This window comes from Anoplopoma fimbria, chromosome 10, assembly GCF_027596085.1.
Source record: "Anoplopoma fimbria isolate UVic2021 breed Golden Eagle Sablefish chromosome 10, Afim_UVic_2022, whole genome shotgun sequence".
Taxonomy (NCBI): domain Eukaryota; kingdom Metazoa; phylum Chordata; class Actinopteri; order Perciformes; family Anoplopomatidae; genus Anoplopoma; species Anoplopoma fimbria.
This window is the reverse complement of record NC_072458.1, coordinates 16,991,925-17,013,312: the sequence shown is the minus strand read 5'-3', so window position 1 is coordinate 17,013,312 and position 21,388 is coordinate 16,991,925. Positions and strand designations below refer to the sequence as shown.

Below are 21,388 nucleotides of genomic sequence, written 5' to 3'. Positions count from 1 at the left end.
TGGATGTATTACCGATGATACATTGGCAGACGTGCAGTTAGTCCCAAATTCAGCATTGAACAGGGATTTACAGCACTCTGTAAAAATGTTTTCTTGTTTCTTGTTGTCTAGAGATGCACCGATACTGATATTGATATCGGTTAACGGTTGGATACTTACTCAAATAGCTGGTATCCGGTATCGGTGACAATGGGCTGGTTTGGTGTCGATATCATGATTGTAATAAATAACAATTCCGTACATTTATTTGTTACATTACATTACATTACATTACAGTCATTTAGCAGACGCTTTTATCCAAAGCGACTTACAGGAAGTGTATTCAACATAGGTATTCAAGAGAACTACTAGTCACCAGAAGTCATAAGTGCATCTCCTTTCTTAAACAAGCATCTTAAAGCATAAACCAGAGCAAAAGTATAGTGCAGAAGCAAATTACTATGAAAACAATAATTGCAACAGACTAATACGAATATAATAAGTGCTACAAACTAATACGAATAGGATAAGTGCAGTAAACGAATACGAATACAATAAGTGCAACAACTAATACGAATGCAATAAGTGCTACGAGGAAGGCTCAGGGTAGTACTTCATGAAGAGGTGAGTTTTCAGCCTGCGCCGAAAGATGGGCAGCGACTCTGCTGTCCTGACGTCAGTGGGGAGTTCATTCCACCACTGAGGGGCCAGGACAGAAAAAAGCTGTGACCGGGTGGATCGGCCGCAGGGACCTCTGAGCGACGGGGCAACCAATCGCCCCGAGGCAGCAGAGCGAAGTGGTCGGGCGGGGGTGTAGGGCTTGACCATGGCCTGGAGATAGGAAGGAGCTGTTCCTTTCACTGCCCTGTAGGCTAGCACCAGAGTCTTAAACTGGATGCGAGCTCTTACAGGGAGCCAGTGTAGAGAACGGAGAAGGGAAGTTGTGTGAGAGAACTTGGGGCGATTGAACACCAGACGTGCTGCAGCTTTCTGGACAAGCTCCAGGGGTCTGATGGCCGACGCCAGGGGCTCCGGCAAGTAGTGAGTTGTTAAATTTTGTTTTGCAGTGCTGGTAAAGCAATCTTTCAGTCGAGCTTGATGTTGCCTTTCAGGTCAAAGAATGATCCCAGTGAAGCATACAGTTGATTTATTCAACACTGGTATCGGATTGGTACCCTGTATCGGCCTAAATGTAACCCAGGTATCGGTAGTGGAACAGAAAAAGTCTGATTTGTGCATCAGTTTGTTCTGCCAGTGAAATCCAATGTGGGAGGATTTTACCACTGAGGGTGAGAAATATAGTACAGCTGTTGCCAAAAAACACTTGTTATAGACAGGAAGTGCAATTGGGGTTGATAATGCGGTACTTTCTGGGGTAACGTCTTAAATGATGAACGATCAAAACGGCAAGAGCGGCTGATGTGCATATGAGTGCCTAAAAATAACACATTGTTTTTTTTCGTTAAATAATAATGCTTGCTGTGATTGCTGACAGAAACTACAATGACATTCCAGAAAATTTCCCCAAAAGACAATTCAAATGAATGTTTCCATCCACTACTGTAATGTAAATATTAGGAGATGGTTCATTGACATAAACAGGTGGTGGAACCTGTTGTCCAGTCAGGTGCCATCAAACCATTGCAGAGGAAGTATCACATTCTTCCTCTCTGTCGCTCCCTCCAGCCACATTTCCTCCCCAGGTTGTTTTATTAGCCGTTTCCTCTACCCGTCCCCCAGAATGCCCTCAGACTTTTTCTCTCTGTCTCATCACATGACCTTCCTCGCCTACCTGCTCACCTTTTTCCACCTCTCCCTCATCTGCCCTGCAGCACATACAGTAGGTTACCTGATTGTCTTTGTTGTGTGTATAAAAAAAAAATACAGGTAGTATTTTACAGCAGATTGAAAATATATCCAATCTGATGTTGGCAGTATTCAAAGAAGCGGCTTTAGAGGTGACTTTTAGGGTCAGGTAATAGTCTATATAGTGAAAAAAAAATGTGTCTATCATCAGCCTTAATCCAGAAATGTCAGTACCGCAGGCCTTCACATACCATTTTTTTTTTTTTTTTTATCTGGAGCCCTACTCACAAGGGCTCTCTGTTGCCCGGTGCAGGATGGACACCCTGGGCTCTCTTCCATTCCCCCCTCTCAGCTTCTCCTTTTTCCAGATGAGTGGCTGACCGCCTGCCTTCATCCCACCGGCTGGTATTCCCTCAATGCTCCACATGTCTGCAAGCTTTTAGACCTGCTGAGAGAAAAAAAAAAAAAAAAAAAGAGAGTCAGTTGGGTGGGTGGGGGGAGCGAGGGAAGGGGGAGGGAGGGGGAGACCCGTGGCATAACAGAGCGGAGAGTGATGTCAGAGAGCTGCCTGGACTCGTTTCAGACGGACCCCTGGCAGGAGCGTGGATGCTGTGCTGTGGTGTTGGGACATTCTCCAGAGCTGCTCTTAAAAACTGGATCCCTGTGCCCATTTTTTCTTCTTTTTTTTTTTTTTTTTTTTTTCAATGCGGGTGCCTTAAATGTTTTTCTTATTTTCCAGGTTTTTTTTTTCTCAGAATCCAGCAGCAATAGCTCTCCACCTATGCCGGAAAGTGAGACCTGAATGGGGATATCTGTGTCTTAAAAATATGAAGTAACCCCCACCCACCCACTCTCCACCCCTTTTTTTCCGATCAAATTAAAAACACCAACCACTCACCCTGCCCCTCTACCTCGCGCCGCTTTGCCAGCTGTGCAGCTCCAGACCGCTGCCAAACGAAACACAAGCTTACGTCAACTTCCAAATAAGGAGCTGCTACTTCACTTTGACCTGAAAGAGAGACGCTGGGGGTGGAGGGTGGAGGGTGGACGGGGGGTGTGCGTGTGAAGGAGGTGGAGATACATACGGTAGACAGTGTCCCCTCCTCCTCATTCATACGCATAATATACTCGGCTACCTGTTTGTCAGCCCAGTGCACGTAGAGCGGAGACTCGATTACCCCTCTCTCTTCTCCGTCACTCTCATTCATCCTTTCTCTCTCTCTCTCTCTCTCTCTCTCTCTCTCCTTCACTTCACCTCCCTCCTGGCTCTCTCTGCTCTCCCCGTTTCCAGTCATTCACAATCGGAGGACAACACCACCTGCTACCAGGTAAAAAAAAAAAAAAAAAAAAGAACAAAAAAATGAATTGATATCCTCTCTCTCTCTCTCTGTCATCTCACTGTGATTTTCATTTGTGTGCGGTGATGGTAGTGACATGATGTGAGGGATTTTCTCCATTCAGGTTCTTTGTTATTTGTAAAAGGCTGCTCCATCAGTGAGTGAATGTGTGTGTGTGACAAGAAAAACAAAACCGAGACTCATTTGTGGAATCACACTCGGAGCAAAAGGAGACATTTGAAATTAATATTTTTGTTGCCGTTTTAAACATATGCAGACTGTGCAGCTCCTGCAGCGAGGCTGTTTGTGCTTGTGTGTGAATGAAGGAGAGGGAGAGTGCGTATAGTGAGTGGTTCGTGGACTGTGTATGTATTAAAGCTCACAGCTCAGACCGGGAGTGAATGAGCTCCCTGTGTTGTGCATCCAAACCTCCCTTGCTTTGGCTTGTCCCCCTGTGGACCGGGGAGCACTCCAGAGGTGCATGCATGCACGCACACACTCACACACACACACACACACACACACACACACACACACACACACACACACACACACACAGAGGAATGAATGGTTGTGTATGCACTGACTCCCCGTGGGGTCTCCTCTGTCCCAGGAGAGCGCCGCTATGAGGACTGCTGATGAAGCTGCGCTCTCTTGACTCGACGGCGTTGCTTATGCTCAGCTGACGTTGAGGTGGAAACACAACAGCAGATGAGGGCATTTGTTGGCTTAGTTCAGATGAGTCTGCGAGATGAAGATTCATGTTGACGGTGAGACGAGTTCAAATTAGCACACTGTTGTTATTGTGTTTGGACATGAATTTGTAAATGAAATTCCTACTTTTTGCCTAAACATTTGAATCGCTTGAAATCATCTCATTGTTTTAGTTGGATCTTCATTTTAGAAATTGCTTATTCAGTAGCTTATATTCAAGACAACTGACATATTTTTACACTGTTGTATTTGCCTTTAAAATACTGCACAATTTTCCTCTTAATATGTTGCACTTTCAGGTCAAGCTCAATAGGAAAAAAATACAAACAAAAGAAGGTTTAAATACTACTACTTAAATACTACTAAAACTAGTTTATTTGGTTGAATTGTTTAAAATAATATAGCTTAGTTTTCCATGGTAACTGTTCCAGTGTTCTTTGTCACCCCCATGCATGCATTTTCCTCTCGAGTTCCTCCTGAAAGAATGGAGGAGCATAAGTGTACTACAGATTCAAGACTCCCAAAGTATTGATTTTCTCTCCAAAAAAGCCCGTAGCTTGGAGGAGGGAGGCACCTTCGCCTGCCTAGCGCTCTCTCCCTCTCTCTGTAGTCGCTGAGGATGCTGGAAGATAAATTTAGCCCTCCAGCTCTCCTTCCATCTGCTACCACATGGTTTAGGGCCGTTACCATAGGAACCACCGCTGGGTGCCCATTAGTGTGAGAGGAGGAAATTGACAAGATTTTTAAAAAGCCATTTATACAATATTCTCTTTCTGTGTGGTGTGTAAATGGATGCAACATTTCACAGTATTTTTTTTACAGTACCTGCAGATTTGCAGCTTACTCTGCAGATTGTAACTGTACCTGTATGCCCACACAGCAAATACATCAGAACATTTATTTTATACTGTTTCATTATATAGAGTAGCCTACGCAGATTTTTGGGGATGTGCACTAAATGCAATATATATATATATTTATATTGTACACCTTGCTCATATCAGGTGTGATTATTAACATCAATGATCGCTTCATTACATTAAGGTGTGCCGGTTCCATGAATCTGGTTTTGTTCACACTGACTCACTGGTATGGCTTACTGGAAAACCATTAAAGGAACAAAGCCATGAATCATATAAGATATGATATGTTTAAGATATGTTGTCAGAATGTCTGTTGAGAAAATGGCCTTTTGTTTTTTGGAAAGGATGTCAAACGGTGATTAAAAAAGCACTCACACCCATTTAGCTTTGAACTTCTATAACATTGGACATCGGACTCAAGATGGACAGTTTAAAGAAAAGTATGTTTTATTCCATGCTTTTCTACCAAACACTTAGCCTACATTACCCACAATACAACTTGACTGCTGAGGTCAAAGAGTTATTTATGTTTTGCATGTAGCGGCTTATGTAGCCATGAGCGGGCTACAGCGGTCTGTTTATGTGACGCTGACTCAGATGATGTCACTTGAGGCAAAGTATCAGATTTCACACAATTCTTTCTACAGCCTCAAAAAGCTTAATCCAACTTGTATCACATATGCAGGAGTTTACTTCCTGTAAAAAAAACGTTGTGTGAAATCAGTGGAGTTCCCCTTCTAAGAGGAGATTTATTGGTATTTGATGGATCGTAGCTATAGATGGACGTTGGTATTCTTACTATATAAATAGTGAATTTGTGTGCAATTTAATTAACACTGAGGACATTACACTCAGATGTGTGATTAGGAGATCCTTCCAACAGCTCACCTAGACAGAATCATTGAGGCTGAGAGCCAAGGACAGGGGGAAAACAGGAGCCTTGTGGAGAGAAGGGGCTGCTAGGTTCATATTCACCATAAGAGGTGCAAATCAACAGTCCTCAAATTAACTCCGGAATAAGCTCGACACATGCAAGTGTAAATGAGCAGATGCATTGCATGATTTAAAAAGTATCATTTGGTTTTAGTTGCTAGTTTTGTACTGCAAGCGCTCAATCTGAAACGTATTTCCTTGTCGCCCTCATGCAGAGTTTGCAGGGGCTCTTGAGTGTCTCACGGTTGGAACTCTGAGGCGTTATTTTGAGTCTGACTCTCCTCCAAAAGCTCTTATTCCAGTTACATTACCTGTCTGACATACATTTAGCACTTATAGTCTCACTGCAGGAGATGTAGGCCCATGGCATCTGAATGGGCTTTTGTTATAGATAAAAATGATGTTGGGTTAATATTCATCCAATACTGGCATGTACACTCTTCCCACAAGTCAAACCAAAGACGGTTATCCACCTGTTATCAGTAATTTGGATATAATCCAGCAGCTTTGCCGTCTTTCACCAGAACGTGGGTGTAGAAACCAGCTGGTCAGTGCGTGGGATGTCTTGTTTACTGTTTCAGTTTTTGCTGGCACAAAATCTCATTGGGAGTTCTCTTCAGTATCTCCACTGATACCACCTTGTGTGTGCACTTGCGGCCAACAGCCACCCCTTAACCTCATTTGGATTTGCTTTTCATAAGTATTTAAAATCAAAGATATAATGATCCGTACACTTTTAGGTATTGAAACAGACATCCATGTCCTCCAATGTGGCAGTACTGTACGGTAGCAATGTCTGATGATCATCATTTTGAATGAAGCATGGTTTTATACTGGACTACGCAACATGTCAAACACGCAGCATTAATTCGATCATGCTGAGACACTGTGCAAGGTTCACATGCCACAGTCCCTTAGTTAATCCCAGTGTTATTAATTATGCAAAGAAAGCTTCATGCAAGGCAATTCCATTAAGACAAAAAAAGAAGAAGGTGCTTTTATGACATTTCAAAATGCGTATCTCCTTCCTCAACCAAGAGGATTTTGTATTTCATTTCAATTTAATGTGGTTTTATTGGCTTGACCGATTCAGAAAAAGACAATGTTGCCAAAGCATCAAAATAATGATAATATTCTTCATTGGGTATTGTTTCTCTCTTGCAGAATTGACTCAGTGAGTGGGTAGGATTTCTGAGGCTGTCCGACAGAAAAACATTGTGGTCCACGGTTTTGAAATAAGTAATGCACGGTTGATTAGAAATCATTGCAGACCATGACAATTTCAGAATATGCTGTATTGAAAAGTTCCCGTTGCAGCCAGTGGACATAATGCCTGTCTCTTCGAATGTTAGAAGAATCATTGTTTTTATCTGCTACATCCTGATATATTTTTATACAAAAATATTACATAAACCATTCTAATTTAACAGTATCCAGCAGCCGCAGGAAAGTGGGAGCTGAATGTTTTGACACATACAGTGATTATGTAACAGATAAAACATAAATATCTATTTTTGGCAAGCGGAGGGTCAGAGGGTTGTCTATGTCCTGAAGTTGAATTGTATGCACTGTTTTTTTTATAATGAGTTGTTTGTCTTTACAGATCTTCATGTTGAGAAGAGTGAAGAATCATAAATTCAACTGAGCTGACTTCACATCAGACTGTGTGGCAGCAAGACTGGCTGAGTGCTTCACGATGGGATACTTTAAGTTAGCGTTGCAGAGGACTTCCTCCAAAGCACACGACATATCAGGGCTGGATTCTCTGATGCCTCCGTTCTACATTTGATGGCATTATTCTGCTGTCAAGCCATAAAGTCCATAAAGTGGAAATTATGAAGTCAACTAAAGTGGATATAATTTGATAGAATTCACTCACAATTAAACCCATTCTTCAGTTAATGATTTGGCTTGAACTCTGTAGCCTGACACAGGCAGACGCATCCCACGTGTCTACCTGAGGCTGTCCTTCCATTTTATGGAGGCCTTGGATAGTCGCCTGCAGACTGGGGAGCAGTCCGGAGGTCAAGAGCATTGTCAACCAGAGTCTCCTCACCGAGGCCCGCAGCCTAAGTCTCCCTCCCATCCCCGGCGGCAACAGCAAACTGGCTCCCCGAAGCCCCATGGCACACTGAAGCAACCCAAACAGACCAGAAGACAGCATCCTGAACGTAAACGTCTCCGGCACCAGCGGCAGAGCATCGACTCAGATGCAGCGCTGGAACACAATCATGAGGCAACAAAAGCAACCACAGTTTCTAGTTTGTCACCTGGCTCACCTTCCTCAGCAGGTGGCCCCACCCGGTCCAAACCAGAAACCCCGGAGGGCCCCCCAAAACAAAAACGTGAGCGCAAGCCTCAGAGACCAGGCAAATACGTCTGCACTTACTGCGGCCGTGCATGCGCGAAGCCGAGTGTCCTGCAGAAACACATCCGCTCCCACACAGGTGAAAGACCTTATCCATGTGCCCCATGTGGCTTCTCTTTTAAGACCAAGAGTAACTTGTACAAACACCGCAAATCGCACACCCACAGGGTGAAGGCAGGTCTGGCACTTGGGGAGTCGAGAACTTTAGAAGAGCAAGTCTCTGAGTCAGAAGATGAAACCAGACAGCTTATATCAGCCTCTTCCCTTACAGAAAGAGAGAGCAGTGTAGCCTCAATCAAGAGTCATGAAACAGACAGGGCCAAAGATTGCACCGGAGGAAACGATGACTCTCATGCAGTGAAAAAGAGACTAGCCCTGCGTCTGAGTCGAGGAAAACACGGTCCTCGAGACTTATCTGATGAAAAGACTTCATCTCTAAGTTTAGGGAGTAAAGGCAGCACAGAATCAGGCTATTTCTCTCGCTCTGAGAGTACTGAGCAGTCAGGGGACAGCCCCCCCAACACAAGTGCCAAAAGCTATGCAGAGATCATCCTCGGCAAATATGGGCGTCTCGGACACCTACAGAGGATGTCCCGGCACCATAACCAGCAGCCCTCTGGTCAGGAGGCATTCACAGTCCCCAAGAAGCAGGTCATTGATCATATTACCAAACTCATCACTATCAACGAGGCAGTGGTTGACACCAGTAAAATTGACAGTGTGAAGCCAAGGAGATTCTCACTCTCCAGGAAGAATAGTTCAGAGTCACAAAAGAGTTCATCTGTGAAAGAAGCATTAATTCAGAGCCCTAAAGCTGGAGATCTCGGCTATAAAAGCAGTGGCTCCATCACCATGGGAGTTCCGTGTGAAAAATTTCATCATCAATCCCTAAATGTGGAGCAGCCAGCTGGCCAAACATCCACCGCCCCTTTGGTGAGAAGTCTCTCAATGCCATCTGCAGCAAGTTCATTTAACGCCGCCAGTGGTGGCCTCAGTAAGTTCCGCTTAACTCAGTCCTTTGATGAACGACAGCCCTCTGAAACGCAGGCTTCCCGCCGTTACGGGATGCTAAGACGGCAGCCAGCTATTGAAATCCCACTGGGTGCCGAAATTACAAAAGAAGAACAAGAGGGTTCTCATTCACTTTACCCTGACAGCGTTACCACTGTGCCTGACCACAAGCAAAGCCAACCGCAGCCATATGAGTGTGAGGCCTGTGGCACTGGATGCAGAGATTGGGAGGGTTATAAGAAACACAAGCAAAGCCTGTGTTTAGCACATCATCCCAGAAATGAGGTGGTAATTAGTCAAATGGGGTGCTCACAGCTAATTAACCATGCAGTCAGAGCAGGAGCTTCAGCAATGCGCAAGAGAAGGAAAGAAGAGAGTTTGGAATTTGATGATCCCTCTTCTCCGTCATTACCTTCTCCTGCCCTCTTGTCGGGACAGTGTAAAGACGAAAGCAATGTGGCTTATGAGGGGTCAAGAAGACCTCCACTACAAACCTGTTCAGTAATTCAACATACTCGTTCATTTGAAAAACAGGAATCTTTTTGCAATGATAGTCAAGGCACTGAGGCAACACAAAAATCCCCACCTCATGAAGAATATCAACTTGTGCCTCAGAAACAACCCCAACATTTGACTAAACTAACAAATCGAAAGCTGCTTCGCCAACCCAGTGTGCAGGTCCCAGAAATACTGGTTACGGAGGATTCCAACATGATCGCGTCAACCTCAATAGAGCCGATATCCACAGTAAAACATTCAGAGAAACCTGACGAGTTTCAGTGGCCACAGAGAAGTCCCTCTCTGGCCCAGCTCCCCATTGAAAAGCTTCCTCCAAAGAAGAAGCGCTTACGTCTAGCTGAGGCCGCCCAATCCTCGGGGAATCGAGTTTTGACTCTATATCCGTGCCTCGAAGCCCTAGTCAGGACAGTAGTGCATCTTACGCATCATCTGGCCGTTCCACATCCTTTGAAGAGTCCAATAGACCAGACATGGAGATCGCAGGATCAACACCACTGAGGAGATCAAGAGCTCCTCACATGTTGACGGTGCCTGGGGTGCATCAGCACAGAGAGATGAGGCGCTCAGCATCTGAGCAGGCGCCCCATGACCCGCAACCGAGTGTCCTCATGGCTGAGGCTCGCAGCAAGTCTTTCGACTACAGTTGTCTGTCCCCTGAGCGCTCTGCAGTCGGCTGGAGGGAAAGAAGAAAGTGCCTCCTTATGAGACACACTGCTATCAGAGATCCGGATGAGGAGGAGGAGGAGCGGTGTACCATACCGAGCCGTAGTCCCGAACATGTCAGCTCCACCACGTCTTCTCAAGTGGGCCCAACTTCTGTGTACTGCAGCAGGTCCTCTACCTCCCCTGTATCAGGTGACACGGTCTTGCGTAATCCACTAGGATTACAAGGCAAAGAGATCTTCTCTCAGTGGAAACTCAGTCAAAATATTCAGTTGACAGGCAGCACAGAACCCGCTTGTATAGATCCTGTAAAAGAAGAGGCCTCACACATCCATACAGAGCAGCCGCCTCCTGAAGCACCGCAACCCTATCCTACACATGGACCCTCGGGGGCCGCCAGAGCTCGCTATCTCCCCATGTCTACAGGGCTGAAGCTAGAGATTCCCTTACTACATGATGACTATTCAGAGGTTCGAGTAAATCCCTCCCACATACAGCACTCTGTCCCTCACATCACTTCCAGTCTGGAACTCCTGAGGCCGGTCACATCTCCAGCAGTAGCCGTGCGTCTCCAGACAGATACACTCACCCTAGCATGTGCCATATACACTACATTTTCTCAGTCCACCTCCCCTAGGCCCCAGGAGGCAGTCGATGCTGTTGCACACAATATGGACATCCCAACGGCTGAATACAGAAACCATAGGAACAAAAGTCCAGACCTTCAATCGTGGTCTGACGATGGCTCGAGGGTATCAGGCTCAGGGGGCAACAAACGCATGCTTTCCCCTTCAAACAGTATGGAGCTCCCCCCTGAGTCACAGCAGCAGCAGAAACGAGTAAAGGAAGAAGAGGAGGAAGAGGCGAGATGTGTAGAAAAGGCATCAGTGGACACACGCAATCAGGAACTCAAAAGGGAAAATCAGACATGTCTACCGAGTGTTTGTCCTCCCATTGCACATGTTGGCCCATCAAACCCCAGTCTGGTGTCCAGCACCTGTAATAGCTGGTGCTATTTGAACTACATTAAACCAAACCCTTCTACTCTGGATGAACAGAAGCCCTCAGTGTATTCATCGTGGTCCACCAGCGGCTATGACCCCAACCCACCTGGCCTCTCAAGCAAGACGGCTCTCTCTCTGCTGCACTGCAAGCAAAGGCTCAGTCCCTCCATCTACACCGTATCCCCCATGTCAGTCAGGACAACTGAGTCAATGGAGCAAGAGGACCACAAAAGACCATGCTCCACTGAGGTAATTACAAAATGATTACAATTGTAAATCTGTAGATAGCACTCTGTGTAAAAAATTGAACACCACTAGAGATCATCTTGGAATTTTATTGTTTATTTGGCCGATCAAAATATATAAGGACACGAAAGTCTGAGAGAGGGTAGTTGATATGCAATAAAAGATGTTTGACACTTTTGAAACCAAGATAGCACTTTTAGATGGTTGGTGACCAAAGCTGTAGATCCTAAATTCAGGTTAAATTGATCCAGGGGTATGGTTTACATCATTGGTAGGTCAGCATAGAGAGCCTCTTGGCTTTTTCTTCAGGTGTATAGAGGGTGCAGCAAAGTGTTAGCAATGTTAGTGAGTTAGCAATGCAAAATTACATCTTTGCATTTCTAATGCAGAGTCTTAATACCCAAATAGCAGGAAATATTTTTTTGCCAGCACAACATTTATGTTGATGATACCATGAGTATAAAAATCTTAACAATGATGATACCCAAATGGGAAAAAAATATATTTGTGCTTTAACAAATGCTATTAAACACAACGTTCAATGAGACTTCCCAATTTTTGTCTCCCTGGGCATGCTGGAGCAGAGTTGGTGAATTTGCCCATGTCTCTTTCGGGTGTAGGTTTACAACAGCCAGTCGTACTGCAGAGTCCAAGAGGGAATGACGAAGGCTCAGCTGTCGGCAGATGACGACAGGTCAGACAGAAAAGAAGAGAGTGAGGATGGGAAGAAGAACGAGGAGGAGGAAGTACAGTCATGCTCCAGAAATAAACAACCTCCAGAAGTTTGGATCTCTGAGAGGGGGTGAGTATGAACTCATGACAGCTCAGCATTTCAGTTGAAAAACATCAGCTAATAACATCAAGTTTACCCGTGACATACTGTCTGTATTTACAGCGTTAAATCCCTCATCTCTGCTTGCGTCATATATTGTGATATGTTGTGGAAACCGTTGTCTGTCCACCATGTTGGAGAGGCCAACGGTTGGCTGTCTGCACCAACAGAGCCCGTCTGTTTTTAGGGGCTGAAGCCAGGAGTAGAGATTAATTTACACCAACCGTCACAGCCATTCACATGGAGCGGCAGCACGTTTCATTCTCTTCCACTGACACCAATGGAATGAGTAGAAAATATACACAGTATGTACATGTACATACATAGCATTAGTCATTAAAGGCAGCCTGACATACTGAATGGGATTGGGCAGAAAAACAGACAAAAGTATATATAAGAAAAGCACTGTGGTTTTAGGACATGATGAAAGAACACAATAGGGAACACAGAGGATTTCAACATGTATTAATTTGTACTTTGTTTGGCAGTTTTGTTATGAATTGAGTATTCCCCAGGGAGGTTAAAGGTGCAATGTGTAAGATCAGACCACATGCTCAAAACAAATCTCGGGCATCATTTCAGTTCTACTACTGGGTCCACACAATCTATATTTACAGTTATCAATTATAGAACAACTTTAATAAATAAGAAATAAAAAAAGTTACTACCACAATAAGCAACATTCGATTTAACTGCTGAAACTACCGGAGCTGTCAGCCACTCCTCTCTCAGCGAAGTAGTTTAAAGGATGACACAAAAATGCAAAATCATTTTCACATTTCTGCCATTTAAGATGTAATCCAATAAACAAACTATCAAAATGCACATGGACCCTGTAGCCCTCTGGGCAGCTCTACTTCTTCGTCCTCTCATGTTGGACTAAGGGCCGACTGACCTTCAGTGACTCACTATCGCCTCTGGAGGTACAAGTGGTATTACAAGACATGAAGGGCCCATGCTTTGATATAATGACAGCACTGTTACCTTTTAACATTCTGGAGATATTGTTCATTTTTTGAATGTTTTAAACTTAAATTCTGTTCACATCTTACACATTGCACCTTTAAAGGATAGGCTCAACATTTTTCAAGTTTTTCTTAAAACGGTAGTCAGGTTCCATATGAAGAGTTATGCTTGCTGTAGTCATTCATCCTGTTCACACAAAGGCTTCAGCAAACTGAGTAAGTCTGATCATGTAGAAATAAAAAAATTGTAAAGGTATAATGTAATACAATTTGTATATTTAATTATCAATCATTAGGCTGTAATGCACCAACAAACATCCAACCGACAGTTTAACCTCTGTTCTAAATCAGTTTGCAGGACAGCATTTTAATAGTATAATCTAATTAAAATGCGAATCACCGTAGCAACTATAATTCACCTTAATGCTATATTTCCAGAAAATAACTCTAAATGAAATAGACCAACAATGAGTTAAAACGAACTATGAACAACACACCCTGAGGAGTCCTGATATAGAAGATAATGGACTCTTTGTGTTGTTTGTAAGGACGCTTTGTTGTAAACATTGTGGTTCTTTTTCATGTTATTGTGGTTATAGAAGGTAGTAGGCCAGAAAGGTCATTTTAATCATGTTAAAAAGGAAACATGAACAGCAATGACACATCCCTCCAACAAAGTTAGATGCAGTATGCAAATTTGTAAGGTGTGAATTTATTTAAGTGCTGTTATTTAATTGTCTTAATTGAAGCACATGCACTTCTCAAATTTATTTGCAGCGAGGTTAAACCAGACACGGTCAGTACTTCTGATACCCATCAGAAATAAACACTGCTGAGATGCGGACGAGTGCAGAGAGGTGCCATCTGTGTGTCTCTTTTTGGTTTGGGAGTGTGTGTGTGTGTGTGTGTGTGTGTGTTGTGTGTGTGTGTGTGTGTGTGTGTGTGAACAAATCCCTGTTGTGACTAATGTTGACGCTCCTCACAGCCTCCCTAAGAGAGTGAGTCATCCTCGCGCCTGCTCGCTTTCTCCTTCTCTGTCTGTTCAGTCTGTCTGAGGGACAAAAAGACCAAACTGAGGCAACGACGTAGTTGAACATTGCCATTTTTTGTTGAAGGCAAAGGCCCAGAGACTCCAATCTTGGGCGTGAAAAGGCTCTGCATGAAAAGCCCATGAATATAGCTGCTTTATAGCATAAGAGTAAAGTGTATGGGCATGATTATAAACTGTTTCTCTTTCATTAACTTTTTCAAGACCGTAAAAGCCAGCGTTTATGATACCTGCCGAGTTTTTCCAGCCGTGAAGCCTGTAGTGAAAATAGAAGAAAAAACAGCCGATTATAATCAGAACGATTGTTTGTCGTAGGAATGTGTTTTCACATTCTGTGTTATTTCATGCTTATTTGGAGCAGCAGCTGGGCTGGGCCAGGGTTTCCCTCCCTCTCTGGTCTGTTTTTATTGGCTGGCTGCAGCAAACCCCCGGACCTTGAGCCACATCGTAGGCTCCCCCCTTGTTTGGACATGGTGGTGGTGTGAGCTGTGATGGGGTTATAAGGCAGTGGGAGGGTGGGGGTGTCTGGTTTTGGCTTATGAAAGCTGCTCTGTTGAAGCTGAAGTGGTCGCCTCGCTGAGGGACCATCAGTGTACATGGAGGGGTGGACCCCGGGCCCAGCTGCCACAGTGTGAGCTCACAGTGTAGAAAAAGGCCAAACAGATAGTGTACTTACACTGGTTAAATAAGAGCTGCATACAGGTGCTAAAGGGCCCTGCAGAGACATATTGATTGTGACTATCTTCCTGAGAGGAGCGGCATCAATGGACAACTGACAGGGAAAAATCTCTGAGGACGAAACTGAAACCTCCTGCTCTCTTCACACCCACAGATCAAATGAGAAGTACGCTCTCGTGCATGGTGGAGCCGGAGGGAAGTGCCAATGTGAGGACAGTGGATCCCACCTTAAGGAAACCACCAGTGTGCTGCAAAAGTGCCCCCATCGCATCACAGAATCCCCACCATATAACTGCAAACAATGCAACCTTTCTGTCAAAGCCAAAGGTAAGGAACTGACTAGTGACGTCTGTGTTCACTGTGCATCCATTATGAGCTCATCCTGTCCTCATTCCTGTTGTATTTCACAGGAAGCCTCGTTGAACACTTGAGATCTGAGTCCCGTGGAGAAGAAGTCTGTTGTTACCCAGATGGCACAGATGAAGGTATATAAATATCAGTGACGAAGGCCCCTGCTCTTTTAATGCTAAAACCTTTATTTAAAATATGGTCACTGAATGTTGAATTCCAGCAAAAATAAAACTTAATTTGTTTGTTTCTTACTGACTTTTCCATATTAGCTTACTATTAGCATCCACATTAGCATCCTGGTTAGTATCTCCTAATCTATGAGCATTTACCAGCTTGTGCCGCTCCTTGGTATGTTAAGGAAGCAGCCAAACAAATATCCACCGGGGGGAAAATGTTTCAGCTTCAGCACACTGAAGCAACAAAGATGTGCTTGGATGCAGTTGGTTGGTCTTTTCACTTCCTGCACCTACACTGGATCAAATATCTGAGCAGTGTTATAATATATCCTACAGTGTGACAGACTGACAGAATCAAAAGAATATGATCTGAAAAACATTGAAAACTATTTAAATGGTGACGCAAATTAGATCAGTCCTCTGCCAACACAGCACCAGGATCAGCTGTCAGCAGTCATATTACTGTTACGATCATGGTGACTGATCAGACTGTGTTGCTATTTTTTTTTCTATTATGTGTTAATAACACGATGATATCACAACAGAAGTCATCTGAGTGTGGCTTTTCAAAACAGCTGCTAATACGACACCTCTGATGGCTCAGCTGTCAGTCAAACACAACAGTCCATGGAAGCTAAAGGAGCATTTAACAGTAATTTAGCACCATTAGCACCACAGCTTTATGTCGCCTCAAACATTCCTTTTATTGGTGACCACCCACAAGTATAACCACTGTTGTAGCCTGAACTACATGCAATTGTCCTTTATATGATAAATAAGAGTAATCTAATTCTGTTTACTTACACACTTTGTCACTTTGATTGAGCTTCAACGTTTTCACATTTGTTCAAAGGGAAATGCAAACATTGATTAGGTGCATATCAAAGATCTTGGGCGTCCAAGATGTTAGATATGTGGGAGAAGAAACATGGGAGAGGTTCTTAAACGTTACACCCAGGGGAAAAATGTGCTAGGCTGGTACCAACCGGACACAACAAGCACACTTACACCTTTAGTGGTCCATATTATTTCCTGGATATCTCTACACATTGGTGCGGTTAGAAAGAGCTTTAAATTGGAGAGTTGAAAAGAAAATATTTTTTAGTAGTGTTCCTACCAGAAGGCTTGACAAGATAGAAAAAAATGCCAAAATTAGGAAGAAATCTCAGTATGTATGTGCATTAAATGACTGATCAATATCAGCCGGGTCTTTTGATACGGAAGTAATTTAACTAAAGAATGGAGTTGGTTGTTTGCGTAAGAACATAAGTTAAAAAGATACTTTTTTTCTGTCCTAGGAGTAAGTGAAGAACGTTCACGTCACCCAGATGAACAAAAAGATCCTCAGTACTCTGATCAGGGGAAAAGTCGACATGATGAGGATGACAAAGCAAGGGCCAAAGATGGCAGACCTGATGAAGACAACAGGTCCAAGGTGGCTGAGAGCTCTCACACGTCCTCTTCTGACAGTGACAAACCTCATCCAGGAGGCCGGTCGATGGAGCCTGAACCCAGCCGGTCCGTCCCGCTTTCCCCCAAGGGTTCGACCCCGAAGAGCTCGGCCAGCACCAGGAGGGCCCTGTTCGCACGCAGACGCTTCGACGCTTCGGCATCGGCATCGGCGTCCTCCGGAGGCTCCCGTTCTCCAAGCGCTCAACCCCTGATTCCACCGAGGGATCCGTCTCCACCTCGTAGTCCGTCACCCAGACATCGCCAATCCCCTGCTCCTCTTTCCTCCCCATCCTCACCCAGTTGTCATGTCTCCACCTCCGCTCTGAGACCAGTCTCCCCAGTTAGAGGTCTCTCTCCTATAATAATCCAGCCCCACGGGTCGGAGTCCTCTGGGCGCCCGGGCTCCCTTGCAGACTCCTTTGCTCCGTCTCAAGCTTATCTTCACCCAAGAGACCGACTGGTGAGTCACTTCAGCTTTTACTTAACAAAACTCGTTATTTTATCTTCTGCAGCATTTTCATTAGGTTTTCTACATATAATCTAACCCAGCCATTGTTTTTGTCTTGTTCTGAATCTGTCACGATGCTCTGTTTTTGTCGCGTGTATAATTAACGCTGGTCAAACCGTGGCTTTTGTTCAAACCGCAGTCTTCACTCACCTGTGACTTGATCCCGTCTGTGTTAGTTTAGCCGACAGTTTTTAAATACATCAGCTTTTGGCTCACAAAGCTAATCTTGTGCAGCTCAGTTAAATCCCAGTAAGTCAACATCTAGAACAAATATAGATAGGCCCGTACATAGGAGGTTATTTTTAAAGTCACACATTTATTGGAAAAGGAAGTAAAGGCAACTCTCTAGTTTTATATCACTCAAACCCAAGCCTGCAGCTCCGGACCTTAAAATAATGCAGCAGAGCTCCCAAATAGACACAACATGTTTTCCCTGGGCAGCCGCCGATAAAACGAGAAGCAGTGCCGATCGTTAAGTACCGGAGATTGGAACCACATGTCGACGAAGAAAACAACGTGGCTGAATATCATCCGAATTACTCCAAACTTGTGGTTATGTTATGGCGTAACCTCACCGCTTCTTCCTCCCACTAATACAGGCCTCATGGGAGAAGGTATTAATTCACATTCTCTGCAGCAGGTTTTTTTTCACATCTGCACACAAAGACATATCTGTTTACATATACAGCTACACCTGTAAACTGGGTGTGTTTAGTAAGGGGAGCCATTTTTAAATACTTAAATATTTGATGGGTGCATATATATGAATATATGCTCAAAAAAGAACCACACTTGGCTTTTTTAAAATACTATTTCTTATATAGATTGTCTTACCGCACATATTTATTTTCTGGTTTTAGTATTTTGATTATACTTTATCATTTTTTCACACCATTCTCATACTGTAATGTACACTATAGTGACATCAGCCCACATTAGCTTCATCATAGTATATATACTCTGATTAATAACAAGGTATTGCAGTACATATGTATATGTGTATATGTTCCCTTATTCTTGGCAGTATAAATGTATATATAAGTGTGCTTGTTGCACCTTTAAACACACTAAACAGTGATGTCACACAGTACACCTGTACATAGGTCAGCAAAAACAAGATTTCAGAGGCATGTAACTCGATACTCTTTAAAGTAACCCAAATGAGAATGGCCCAAATCTGTTATGTTTTTTCCTAAACTGTATGAACAGCACAAATCCCATGGAGTCTGATCTTTTCAATTCAGATTCGAGCCACTTTCATATGTGTTCCTAAATCAGATAAAGGTCTCATTTTTTTGCAATGGGACCTCAGTCTAAACAGTATTAATGCGACTACTTTATGTCAGTCTACATCCAAATTCGTCACAATTCTGCACTGTTAAGCAAATCATGTCACGATCTCTCCACTCCTGGCTCCCACTTTGAATCCACACTCACTCCTCTGTATAGAAGTAGCAGCTATTTCTCCCAAAAAAAGCCACAGTTAAAAACGTAGCTCTCTTTCTCCTTGTCCTCCTTTTATTCACTGGCTTCCGGTGTACCTCAACTTACTGGAGGCTTATATCTGACTGATAGCTATTAGCCCAACAAAAAAAAAATCTCTGATCTGAGCAATAAATCCACATTGAGCTCTAAGGCTTGCGGCGAGAAAGTAGCCATAGTCTGGCTTTAAAATGGGAATAATGTATGAACTGTCTGGAGCTCTGTAGGTGACCTGATGTGAACCCCTCATCTCTGTCAGTATACAATGCCACACTCACAGAGGCAGCTTCAAACTAATTACACTAAATCCCCAAAGAAATAACAAGTCAATTTAACACATCAGCATGTTTTTTTTTTACATTATTACTAAATTAATTAGCATGCGCTTCTATTGCTTTAGAATTAACCTTTTTAACCTGCAAAGATAAATTGCCTTTTCTTTTAAAAGTTTTATTCTCAGCACCAAGGCTAAGTAGTCCTTGAGTCATGACTATTGATCGACAACATTTAACAGTTATGGATGACACTTTCAGTCTTTTCTTCATTGTATCCCGTTCATTCTGTTGATGGACTGACCGAATCATTCAAGTCTCACCCTCGTCTTGTTTCGTTGTAGTCTTTGGACGAGGTCGGTCTGACCCACACCGCCCCACATCCCACGCGGCCTCGGGGAGCCCACACCCTCATGAGTCACCTCCCTCTGCACTCCCAGCAGCCGAGCCGGGCCCCGAGCCTCCTGATTCCCATCGGGGGGATTCACATGATTCAGCCCAGGTCTACCCTCCCTCTGTACAGCCTGGTGAGCAGCCCCATAGCAGCCACATCAAGCCCCGCAGGGAGATCCTGGAGATTAAGTGACGCTCCAAAGGTGAGGTTTCCTCTGCTGCAGCGCCAGGATACTCTCAAAGAGATGTCGCCCAGCAGCCGAGCCACCCCGCAGGACCCCGAGACTATAGGGGGAACGTCCAGGAGCAGCCGATCGGACGCTTTATTACACAGAAACAGTCGAGGATGCTTCAGCGTCCAGCAACCGTCCAGTCCCGGGACAGAGACGAGAAGTCAGGAGGTCGTCACAGACGCACATGTTACAGAGGTGTGTGTTTACCCCGAATCCACCCAAGGCCAAAAAAAGGCTCCTTCCTCCCAGACACAACTCTGATAGGAGGGAGAGTCTAAAGGGACAGTGCAAAAGACAGAAAACCAGGACCTGTTTTTAAAACACAGCCCTGGTTTGGAGACCGAGGACAAAAGAGCACTTCAGCACCGCTTCTGAATGACGCTGTTATGTAATTATATGAATAATATATATATAGACACTATGTTAGATATGCAGTATGTTTTGTAAATCTTTTTTTACCCTCTTGTTTGATGTCATCGGTGTTAATTTATTTATGTGCTATTATGCAAATTCTGTACTATATGCAAAAGCAGCTGGAATGAAAATAGACAAAAGTTTTAATCAGTTTCCCTATTAACCCCCTTTGACAGCTCTAATATACTATTGCTGTGTTAATGTACTGTATTACCAAAATGGATATAGAAAGGTACCACAAATATTTATTCACCCGACCAGTATTTTGAAGTGCAATTTTATGTCGAGATTGTGGTTTGAAATGTCATTCTTAAAGGCTGTGACTATTATTATTTGTCAGTTTCTTTTTTTTTTTTTTTTTTTTGTTGTTGTTGTCTTTGTTTTTGTTCAAAGAAGCAGGGTTGTGATCACCTCCTTTTTCTAATGTCTTCAGGTTGAGTTTCAGATGAAGACGTTTGGAGTGCACTGACAAATAATTTGATATCCAGAGGAAACCTGTTTCATGTACATGGTAGCTACGATACCGTTTTTTTCATAAAACAGATACATGTATTTTTGTGTTGTTGCTTTTATAAATGATACAATCACTCTGTCATTTTCATGTTTACCATTAAACTTCTCATTTTTACAGATTTATATTAAAACTGTGTTGGACGTGTGTTTTTTTTCAATAAGTTGTGCTCTTTTTCAAATTCTAATTTATGTTTAGAAATGAATGGAAATCAATTGCTGCTTTGAAGTTAGGAAAGCACATTAAGAAATGTAAAACTCAGCTGCATGCTAAAGGGTCAGCTGGCCTATATTACACAACACCTCCTACAATCTGCCAGACTGAAACAATGTTTCCGCCAAACTTTCCTGTGCAAAGGTTCTACTTTATTGCTGCACATGTCAAATGTACGTCACTTATTGACATGGGATAACAACTATATGCACAACTTTTAAATGCACTGCAAATCAAAATAAAGCTAATCAACATATGGCTGTTGCCTCATAGTTAGAAAAATGTTCACCATTTGTATTTATCTTTAGATGTCTCCAAATAAAATCATTGAACCGTATGCAACCAGAACGTCATCTATCAGAAATTCAGAAAGAGTCAGACAGCCATTCTTTAGGAATTTCACCAAAAATAGGATTT

The 21,388-nt window shown here is 43.5% G+C and overlaps 1 protein-coding gene across 1 annotated transcript; it reads left to right on the top strand.

The window, feature by feature from the left end:
* Positions 1-7,541: 7,541 nt before the first annotated feature.
* Positions 7,542-20,850, top strand: hivep3a (HIVEP zinc finger 3a). The gene is given in 8 exon segments (XM_054606119.1): positions 7,542-9,882; positions 9,885-11,446; positions 12,064-12,245; positions 15,121-15,293; positions 15,377-15,451; positions 16,792-17,405; positions 18,800-18,814; positions 19,552-20,850. Coding segments are annotated over 8 exon segments (5,436 nt in total). The 5' UTR covers positions 7,542-7,610; the 3' UTR covers positions 20,095-20,850.
* The last annotated feature ends 538 nt before the right edge of the window (positions 20,851-21,388 follow it).